Source organism: Limulus polyphemus, unplaced genomic scaffold (assembly GCF_000517525.1).
Source record: "Limulus polyphemus unplaced genomic scaffold, Limulus_polyphemus-2.1.2 Scaffold176, whole genome shotgun sequence".
Taxonomy (NCBI): Eukaryota; Metazoa; Arthropoda; class Merostomata; order Xiphosura; family Limulidae; genus Limulus; species Limulus polyphemus.
Genome location: NW_013665786.1, coordinates 51,023 through 62,849, shown reverse-complemented (window position 1 = coordinate 62,849; position 11,827 = coordinate 51,023). Strand labels below are relative to the sequence as shown.

Genomic DNA, 11,827 nt, shown 5'->3' with positions numbered 1-11,827 from the left:
CTAAGACGGCTATGAACGGTAAAGAGTTATGTTGTTCCTTTTCGAAAGTAAATTTGAGAGCCGAGTGCAACAAGTTTAGGTCTTGTAAGAAATACTTGCATTCCTGTTCAGTTTTAAAAATGGCAAATGTGTCGTCTACATAGCGGAAGTAAACAGCAGGTCTGGTAACTTTGTTGAATAGTTCATTTTCATGGAAACCACAAAAATATTGGCTAAGGCAGGTCCAAGAGAACCCATGGCGACTCCGTCGATCTGTTGATACATGATATCATTAAAGCTGAATTCCACCGAACGTGTTGCAGTATTCATCAGTTCAATAAACAGGTTCTTAGGTATTGGAGGGCACTGAACTTCTCCACCATACACAGTATCTGCACACATTTTGATGATTTCTTCCAGGGGTACATTAGTAAACAAACTGCTGATGTTGAAGGAGCACAAAAACGATTGTTTAGGGTCAAGGCTAAGGTTCTGTATGGTTGTAGCAAAAGAAAAGGAGTCTTGAATACAGTTTTCTGAAATGGACGCTAACACATGTTCTAAAATTTCCGAAAGCCACTTTGCTAATATATGTTGTGGAGAGCCAATCATAGACAAAATCAGGTGGAGTGGTACATCCTTTTTATGCATTTTAGAAAGGCCATATATATGGGGACATTGTGAGCCTGCAGGCCTAATCCGATCATAAATAACACGTGGTAAGGAACCTTTCTAAACCATTTCTAATAAGTGTTTTTGTAACTTGTTTTCAATTTTTGCCATGTTATCCTTTTGCAAAACAATGCCTTGCCTTTTGAATTTTGTTTCATCATTTAAGATGTCACATATTTTTTTCAATGTAGTTAGTTTTATTCAAAATGACGGTACCAGACCTTTTTCAGGTTTTGTGATAAGCATAATTGTTCAAGCATAGACATTTTATAGCCTGAAAATGTTCTCTATGCATATAGAAGTCAGTAAGGTCGATTGGTGTGCCACAGTAAGCCAAATCATGTAGTCTGGCCTTTAGCGAGCTTAGTTCTTCATCCGATACTGGTTTATGTTTAGTAAGTTGAGCATATAAAACTTCAAATTCTGCAAAAATCTTCTCTCTCTGGATATTGTTAGTAGGTACACAAAACTCTAGACCATGTCCAAGTACAAATTCTTCTACTTCAGAGAGGCAGTAGTCTGAAAGATTAATAACGTGCTTTCTAGAGTCACTCAATGAACCCCGAAACGTTTCTTAATAAGAATGTTTACGTTACGATCGTATTTTGTTTTTGTCTGGTTTTCCATCTGTTCATCAATTTTGGAATTGTAGTGGGAAATCATGTCGAAAAATGAAAGAAATTTTATAATTTTTGACCACAGGTTGCGATAACAAACTTTTACTTTAGAATACTGTTTTTGGTTTTTCTCGATTTCATCATTCAAAAATGCATGTTCTATTATTGGACTATGTCTCTCTCGGGATCTTGCAATGCATTGGCTAATTAATTTTGGTACGACTCATTTTACGATGCATGTCTTTAGAAAGAAGGTAGACATTTTAAGAGTTCTGAGCTTACCTCAAAGCTTCACAAGTTGGTACAAATCTTCAATCTGATTCTTGGTGTACTGCTGCCGGAAATACTTGAAAAGTTTTTTTGGTGTACAAAACTTGAAGATAGCTTTTATATGTGGAAATATCTGTTAGTTGAGTACTTGCACAGACCTTAAAATATAACGTTGATAAATGGAAACAAGTTTAAGTTGTTCAAAATTTGAAAATAGTGTTGATAACTGGACCAATTGTTGGTTGAGATGCTGCAAAGGAAATATCTGCTTCAGCTATATCTTTGACTTTCAAGATCTACATATCTACATGTGCCAATGTTTCCGTTTATCAACTTTATATTTTAAGATCTGTGCAAGAACTCAGCTAACAGATGTTTCCACATTTAAAAGTTATTGCATTAAAACTATAACAAGCACAAAATAGTTACGAGGTCGGTTCCAGGGACCGAGCCTGCGCTGAAAGAGTTATACACATAATTTAGAACAGTATTTCTTATGCCATTGGTTGCTATGTGAATGTGGCTTATCCCCCTGAAAAAGCCCTTAGCTAGACGTCCGAGATAAAATAATATGACTTCCAGGTATAACTACTGGCCATTTGTGAGATGTCATGATAGGGTGATGATTAACAGAAAGAAATTTGCTTAAACATATAATTAGTGCAACATTTAAAACAGTGGTTTCAACCTTTTGAACCCCACAGACAGACAAAATATTTTAAAAATGGTTACAGACTGTTAGGAGTATTTAGGCTAATAGATTTAATAGGTCTGTACTACAATATTTGCTCTATAGATATGAAATAAAAATAATACAGATACTTATAAATAGGACTGTAGAAACTAGCTTCAAAAAATATTTGGAATTTTAATAACATAAATATTGACTCACAAGTAATTGTAGATGTTTTTGATTATCATACATTTCTCTTTTCTATGGCACTGGATATTTCTATGGACTTTCTAAAAACCAATCACCTGACCAGTAAAGGTCCGAGTAGCAGAAGTTGAGAACTGCTGCTTTAAAACAGCTTACCATCAGAATAGAAATATCATAACTATATTACTTGCCTAGAGATGCATAGATTTCACTAAATGCTGTAAGATGGTCTCTTAACTCTAAAGCTGAGGACATGGCTAGTAATAATCGACTTTTTCTTCCAGCTGGACCCACCTAAAAGAAAATATACAAGTATTAACTGCTAAGATGAGAACCTGACTCTTGTCAACAGTAAAAGCTCCATAAGCAAACCAGTAAAAATATAACAGCATAACCACAACACAAGTAAGTAGAAAGTGGTGTTTGTTGTGTAGTTGTTAAAGTAACTTACATAAAAGATTTTTAGTGATACTTCAACTAAATGCTATTGTTTTTTTATACATAAACAGCTGATATTTTCTTATACAGGCCAGTAATAATAACTTAACATTTTAAGAATTTATACTGGGTTAATTATCATTTGTAAAATTCATGGGTAAATTTTCTAAACATAAACACTTGACTGATTCTTACAACAGTAATCTTGAGCATACTAGTTTTCTTATGTGTTACAAAGCAAACTTTACTGGTTCATTCAAACTGGTATTCTTGATTAGTTGATTCAGACATTTGTGCAAATCTACACAAGAGCTAGCTGTTTTTGTTTTCCCGAAAGAGTATAAAGTCTTGTTAAAATGTTTTCTAATGTTAATCAATGCACACTTATAGCAAAACTGCAAGAAAAAGCAGTGAAACATAATATATAGCATACCGAGGCCCAAACATTTTTAATACTTCTGTACTTATATTTCATGTTATATTTGATTGTTTTAACAAGGGACACTTGGAGAGTATCGTGATCAGAATTACTATCCAAAAACCAGAAAGACAAGTTATGAATCATAATATGTGAAAGTTTGAAACTGGTCAATATTCTACTTTATAGATAAATGCAAGTGTCCTATTTGATTGAGTTTGGATATTTGTCAAGCAGGAAAAGCAAAACCAGTAAAGAAAATGAAAGTAACAAAAAGAATAGTAGGGAAGGTCATTATTTCCAAAACTGTGGAATTGGTGATAGACTCAATGGTTCAATAAAAGAACAAATATTACCTACTTTGTAACTCAAATAAGCAGCTTTATTATATATCCAATATCATCATATTATCCTAGTTGAGCACATGTGTACTAACAAATACTTGCCCTTAACATTAAATTAAATGTTTTGTGTGTTTACTCTTCAAACAATAAGTTAAAACTTTTAGGTATATGCAAATCAACTTTTTTAAACAATATAAAATAATACACTATACCATTCTATTTTCTAAACAAGAACCTTCTAGCAAACTGTTTATACTAATACGCGAGTCTCTCTACCAGCAGCCTTCATTTCACACTACATATTTACAATTTGTTTTTACATATAAATGTAAACATTCTATCTCAACAATAACTGACAATTCATATAACACATTCACTTGCATACTTAAGAAAACCTTTAAGGTCTTACCTCTGCTACTTTAATAAACCGCCCCCGTCTATTTTCTTTCACATCAAGATAAAACCTTTTGGATTGTATCTGAAGAACTTTAGTAGCTAACTCCTGTTCTGGTGGTGGTAGTAGCTGCCCTGTTAGAAAGTCCAAATAAAAGCAATGTCTATTCACCATGTTTCTTTACGAGCACGAACACTGTAACACCTAAGGAAGCTAAAAAATTCTTCCCGATTTTTAAACAACACGAGTATTGCTAGCTGTTATTGGTCAACAATAATAGTTTACAATTTATTCCCAACTTCTTTCAATTACTAATTATTGATTTCATTATTTAATATTATTATATTAATTACTTACATTATCATTTGTGCATATTTTATTGCTATGTAAATAACCAGGAACACTATCCATATGCCATACATATAACTATATATATATACTGACTTTCTTCGAGTTATTAAAAAGTATGCTCAGACCAGGCTGTTCACAAACTGAACAACACCGAAAGGTAGTAGGTTTTTCAATAATCTATTAATAAAAGTTCAAGCAGTACAAAAACTATTGATTCACTGAAGTGAAACATCAATATGATAAAAAATTTTGGCTAAAAGTAGTATAACAGAAATTAATATAGAAGAGTGAGCAATAGAAAATTAGTGCTATTTAGTCTATAGAAATTATGAAAGTGAAGTTACACAGTAGTATAGAGTAAATAAACTGAGATAAAACTATTATTTTAATACCTTTAACAATAGAAAATATCAGAAAATGAAATCAACAATCAATATTAAATGTCCTTTTCATTCTCTTTCATATTTTAATTATTCTTATCAAGTAAGTAATAATTTAAATAAAAATTAAAATTATAATGACAATTGATTTTCAATAAGGAAAATAATGTACACAAATTGTATTTTAAAGTACCAGAAACCACCACTAAGTAATACAATTCAAAAAAGTGGACCCTTCCAAAACATTTTGAGTTCATTTTTTCAAGTTGTTGCACAAACTGAAACATGGCAAGTATGCGTGCGTGTATATATATATATATGCACACACACATAATAAAAATTATACAAATACATATACCAACAACCCAAGTATATCACGTTTAAAATTAACGTGGGTGACCTTGACCTTTGTACCCATTGTTCCTAACAGCTCTCTTTCATAGTTACAATTCCTGAACTCCTAATGTTTTCAAAATTGTTGTTGGAAAAACAAACTAGTCGGGCAAGTTTAAGAATTTCTATGATCGTATATCCAGATAAAATATTATTTCTAACAGAAGTATTTCTTTCGTATTAAAAACATATACATTCCCCAAGTGTAATACATATATTTGTGGTAAATTCAAACTTTCATGAATATGGTTACATATTTTACGAAAATTGTAGGTAAAACTGTAAATATATTATTATTATGTCACCCGTCTGCAGTCTCACGGGGAAAACCTTGAACGTGTAGCAAAACAACAAGAGAAAAAAACAAAGAAACTTATGTTACCAGCCTTACCTAAGCTACCCTTCCTCTTTTGTTCAAGTTCAAGGTTACGAAACCACTAAAAATAAAGTTATAAAGTCACGCCAACAAACAGGCCGAACCAGTTCTGCGTGTGTAGCTTTCAGTGGGAAACCTCAGCTTACAATGACCAACTTAAAAAGCTGCCCACGAAACAATGGACAAAATAGCATTTTTTTTCTTTCTATAAGTCATTTTATGATTGATTACGCTAATGACGAAACATTTTGATTTTCGACAGTTTTAGATTAAGTTCTGGGAAGTTCAATACTTGTTTTCACACTTCCGCTCTTAAGAACTGCGACGTTTTATTATTGAATGTCACGCAGCAACTTCAGTAATCTCTCTCCACGCTTTGGCCAGTTTTAGCAATGAAACAACGGAAATGCTGGCAAGTACCAGAATAATACTGTAATCTGAAACACACACTAGGAAGTAAGCCTAATCAATGGCAAAAATAATTCAAAATAGTTTAGTATATGTCACATTATTTAGCACGTGAAACCCAATCAAAACACATTGTATTACACACAAACCCCTTGTCACCAGCCATAAGCCAACATCAATCGTAAAAAAAAAAAAAGTTACAAGTAAGACACGTTTTCGATGCCTCACCTTGACATTTTAAGTTTCATTATGTACGTAAACATAATAGGAACGAGGAACGTTTCTTTATATTTTGTATATTATGCTCGGTTCTAAATGTGTTCATCCATTCCACGTTATCGGTTATTAATCTATCAGTTGGAAGGGAATAATAGCTTTCCTCCCCCACTTTAAGAGAATAGGCCAGTCCGATCAATATGTCGCGTCGGTTACAGCAGACAGGAAAGTTACTAACAAATTATCTTGGCACATTTGTGTCTGGGTTACGTAATATCACATTAGAAACTAACGGACCATGCACACAACATTCCTTGTTACACGTACATGTGAGAGGACAACACAAAGTTGTAAAACACATTAAAGTAGTGTTCAACCTAAAGATGGAGAGTAAAATCGTGGAAAGGTAATAAAATAAGCTGCACTGATACAAAGCCATTCTCAGTTAACAATTTGATGCGATATTCCATTATTATTATTATTACTTACATTTTGCGCGGTCAGTATGTAAGGTCGATGATTACCTTCAGTTTCAAACGTGTGATTTCTATATACTTACCTCTGTCCCCTACGGGCACTATGTGAGGTTGCTGCTGTCTATTCATCTGCGTGTGCTAGCAGCAGTCGACGCTCGTTCACATGCTACAAGTCATATCTGCACGTTGCCGTCAACATACTTTACCCGCGAGAGACTTCACCCGACGGTAACTTTCCATACTATTACAATGCACATGTATCGCTGCGCCGTCACGCAAAGGTATTGACAGAAAACAAGAACGCCTTTCTCGAATAATATTTAGAATACGAATTATCCCAGAAATATAACTACTACAACCAACGGCATTACTTTTGATAAAATCGTATTAACTTACAAAATGTATAAACACACGATTAAAGCACACTACGTGGATGACAGGTTCGGTGTGTGTAATTATGCTGATCCCCAAGTCAAGATCAGATGGGTAACTTTAAGACAACTAAACAGTTTTGTATCTGTATATTATCTACTGCATCGTATCCCAAACTTTTGTCATTTACGCCCTCTTCAATAAATATGCTCTCTCGAGCACCATCTTTTTTAAATGAGTTGACGAGATGTAATACACGGATACGCATCAAAATGCTACATGTGTTGTAGTAATTACTTATTATTTTCATTGATAAAAATATTTTAAAACACTTAATTTTACGTTATTGCACTATTGACTCTCCTAGTCGCTCCCCCCCCCTCCCACCAAGAAATTATTTGCGCTCCCTCGGAGATGCACCCCTCACTTTGGGAAACGTTGATCTACTGTACTAACTATAAAAACATTAAATCAAATAATGAAAAGTCAAAACTGAAAACCCCTAAATAAATATGGAACTAAAAAATAACTACAATACTTCAACTGTTTCACAAATTGAACCGTTTTGATTTGCTATACACGTTCCTTATCACAAAAATATCACACGAATCTACGCATATTCCATCCGCAGATATATTATTGCGATATTCTAAGACCGCTGGTTAGACTATCTGACAGTTTAATTTTCAAGAAAGAGACCAGTTCATGATAGTAACTATTACTACACGTTACCTCCTTGGATGACGTCCAACTGCTGCTGTTGTAAAACATTTCCTGTCTGTTCGCAAAAAGGGGTGTGTGTGTGTAAAAAAAAACAGCGATTAAATTGAGATTTTAAATAAGATGGAACTCCTTTTTGTGCTTCACTTTGACATTCCTGTCAGAACACCACGAACGCTGGTGGCTTGAATCCTCAAGAGTAGGAATCGCCCCCCCCCCCAATTTAACCCCTGGTCATATCACGACTGAGGGGTCATAACAGACCTACTGGTAGCCAGTGATTTATAGTACTTACAATTAATCAAAGCCACGTGGTTCAGCAGGTTTTCTTTCAGATATTCGCCCTAAGTTACACAACAGCTATAAGCACTACCAGTCCCTTGTTTTGAACCGATAAGACAACAGGGAAGGGAGCTACTCTATATGATGAGATTTAATCGTCCCACATATATATATCTCACTCACAGTCCCAAAATGCAGAGCGCGTTTTTTTATTTTTTTTTATTGGTAACCTGACAAGGAATAAGGACTCCTGGAACTACAGGCCAACACAGTAACTTCTTGGCCATGCCCAGCCTACCACGTAAATCATATGATTTATCATAAAGCACACTAATGGTTCATAATAGGGTTCGGCCAGGAATATCACAAAAATTCTAATAGAACATACGGGTAAAAACCATCTTAAAAAGCAGACTTATTTTTGAAACGACACTCAAGTCTTTTTATCTCAATGGCTAAGGCTACTAAAATACTGATAACAGCAAAAACAGTCGATTTTCCGATTATTAGACAAACTTCATTTATTTGTTCCTCATATTTATCATTTTTTCCTTATTACCAAGTTATTCTGCGAAGCCTATAGCAAAAATGGTTCGATATACTGCGCCAAAATTTATGCACAGCTACTAAAGAAACTCCTACAAAGTTTGTAGAGCTATTTTTAAGTTGATTCTTGAAAGTTTAATTTCCACCCTCTAAATTTTTCTAAGGTCTTCTTCGCTACCAACATAAGCTCTTTGAAGCCATTTAAGTATCGTGACACTAGTCGGAAATGCTCTGTTTCATACTAGTTCAAAACACTTCGAATTATTACAGTAAATAATGTGTATATTTATAACAGTGTCTATAGCCTTATTATTATAGTTTTACAAGCCGCCAACAGAAAAAAACGGCTATAAAATATTACTGAAACCTGGACAGTAGTAATGAATGCAGTATTGAGTATGTCATAGGATAGTTTTAAAATTAATTCAAGCGCCTTCGTTTTTTTCGCTTTGGAGAATTTTTCTAAGTCCTTCAGTTTCCGCCATTAAAAAAATCGAGTGTTTTACCAATGCACATTAATTGAAAATCATTTGTGCAACTTATAACGCATTCATTGGAAACTGCCATGTTGAGCATTCACCATTTCTTTACGTGGTTTTCTGCAACTATTTCAGTGGGTTTTTCTAATAATAGACAATTAGGATAGTAGATTTCTCTACTCTTATGAGTGGTGATTTATTCTACTGATTTTCGTACTTCGCTTGTTAAACGCGTTTACAGGAAACTTCAGGCACAAAACCACCTGGCTCAGTAGAAAATGGCTTGGTGAAAAAAAAAGCCAATGCAGCAGTAAACTGTTGAAAAACGTGGAACATAGTACTGAATGCAAGTATTAGCTTAAAATTTATCCTCCATAAATGGACATAAAAACTTAAGAAACAATATAATTAAAAATTATTAATTTAAAAAGGAGAACAGGGATCGTCAAAAACGTACAGAAACAAGTTGAATCAAAATGCAAAGATTATATTTTCAAGCCTACAACTACAGACTCCAAAAAGTAAACAAACTAAGCTGGAAATAGTCTACATTATTTTCTCAAGCTGCAAATTCCTATATTGAATTCACTAAAATTAATAAGTAATGTAGACATGGTGTCAAAATTACATAACAAGAGACCTATTGGTCCATCTCAGCTGTCCCATCCTCTAAACTAAACTATTAATAAATAAATTTTTAAAAAATCTTAAAGCCAGCACTTATCATTCATATATTTATCAAGCCTTCGCTTAAACTCCCTTAAATTTAATGCCTCCACAACACCCAAAAGCAAACAATTCTAAAGGCCAACCACCCTGTTAGAAGAATAAAACTCTTTTAGCTGAAGATGACTACTACCCTGCCAAAATTTATATTTGTGTGCCCTAGTCCTACTATTCTCACTGTTAAGTATGAAAAATTATTATGCATCAACATTATCAATTCCCTTTACAATCATAAACACCTCAGTCAGATCCCCCTAACTCTTCTTTTTTCAAGAGAAAACAATTTGAGAGATTTCAATCTCTCTTCGTATGACAACCCCTCCATCCTAGGCACCATTCTAGTAACCCTTTCCAACAATTCAATGTCTTTCTTAAGGTAAGGAGCTCAAGACTGAACACAATATTTCAGTGATCTATACAAAGAAATTATAACCTCTTAAGACTTGTATTCAATATTTCTAAAATCCTATTTGCAATCCCACTAGCAACAGTACACTGCTCGGATGGCTTTAGAAACTGATTAACTTTAAACCAAGATCCCTTGCTTTCATGACACTGTTAAGGTTATTCCCATCCAAATTATGATAACTCACATGCATCATCTTGCATTTATTATATTTAAAACCCATTTGCCATTTATTTGCCCAACTCACTAAATGATCTGAATATTTTTGTAAATCAGCAGCATCCTCTCCACAGCTAGCAACACCCAAGACCTTAATATCATCTGCAAATTTAAATAATTTATTGACCATTCATTCATCTATGTCATTGATGTAAATCTAGAAGAGCAAAGGTTCTAAGACTGAGCCCTGAGGTACCCCACTTGTGACATTAATCCAGTTTGACTGAACTCCACTTGTAACAACCCCCTGCTTTCTTCCATTCAGCCACTCTTCTATCCAATTTGCTAACTTATTCCCCACACCTATAGAGCTAATTTTGTTTTACAAGCCTTTTATGTGGCACCTTGTCATATACTTTTTGAAAATCCAGATACATCAAATCTACACTCATCTACATAAAGAGTAACCTTTTCAAAGAATGTCAAAAGATTTGCAAAGCAAAATTTTCCCTTAGGGATTTGTGGTTTGTGAAAATAATGTAGACACTATTTCCAGCCTAGTTTGTTTACTTTTTTAAAGTCCCTAGTTGTAAGCTTGAAAATTTTATTTTGATTGAGCTTTTTCTGTACTTTTTGATGACCCCTATTAAAATTTTTAAATTATTTTGAGTTATATTAATTAACTGGAACAAAAATAGGTTCGGCATTGAAGAAACCATAATGTTGAGAAAGTAGTGTCACTTAACATTAAATCAATTAACCAATCAACACAAAACTAAGGATGCATTAAATACAATGTGTTTAAAACATCAGTTTATTGAACATTTCTGCTGTTGTTGTTAAGCGCAAAGCATTATAAGTCTCCAGTAAAAATAACAAAAAACAGCAATATCACATAATGTCAGTTCATGTTCAATAAATGCACGTGTTAAACAATAATATTTAATGCATCTTTTGTGTTGATTGGTTAACTGATTAAAAACTTGCAGGCTTTTTTAATAAACTTATAACTGTGATGTAAATTTACTTGAAAAAATAAATAAACAGGAAAAAAAATGTAGCTTAAGATAACTTTAAGAATCTGAATCATTAAAAAAACAATATGTGGACACAATGGCAACTTTTAATTTTATTAAAACACGTATAATTAATTTTAAAAATTCCCCAGTTTCCTTGAAGTCGAAGCCTAAATTTATAATATTTCACATCCATAGACATTTATGTTCACGTGAATATTTCCATATACCAATATTTTTCTTACTACCGTCAAGTTTATGAAAAAATATTTAACATTTTTTTCCATTAATTATTGTTTTGAATAGCAAGCAATAACTTCTGGTAAAGATTATACTTTTTCTTTGCAATTGTTTCATATATATTTGATTATGTGAATTTTTTCATTTAATAAACATTAGGTCAAAAAGTTAAACATAAAATGGGCGACACCATCTTCTAAGGTTTCGAGTACCTATATTTATTTACCTTTCAGTATATATATATATATATATATATATATATATATATA

At 33.2% G+C, this 11,827-nt stretch overlaps 1 protein-coding gene across 2 annotated transcripts in view; it reads right to left on the bottom strand.

Moving 5' to 3' along the window:
- LOC106478056 (transcriptional activator protein Pur-beta-like) overlaps nucleotides 1–11,827 on the bottom strand; it is a 40,086-nt gene that overhangs the window by 20,976 nt on the left and 7,283 nt on the right. Inside the window, exons 1-3 of one of the 2 annotated variants that reach the window (XM_013938566.2) lie at nucleotides 6,696–6,814; nucleotides 4,028–4,146; nucleotides 2,610–2,712 (exon numbers count right to left, since the gene is read on the bottom strand). In XM_013938566.2, the coding sequence (XP_013794020.1) occupies nucleotides 2,610–2,712; nucleotides 4,028–4,146; nucleotides 6,696–6,741 (268 nt within the window). In that variant the 5' untranslated portion in view covers nucleotides 6,742–6,814. Of the gene's footprint in view, nucleotides 1–2,609; nucleotides 2,713–4,027; nucleotides 4,147–6,695; nucleotides 6,815–11,827 lie in introns of those variants that run through there. The other variant, XM_013938567.2, reaches the window with a different exon arrangement.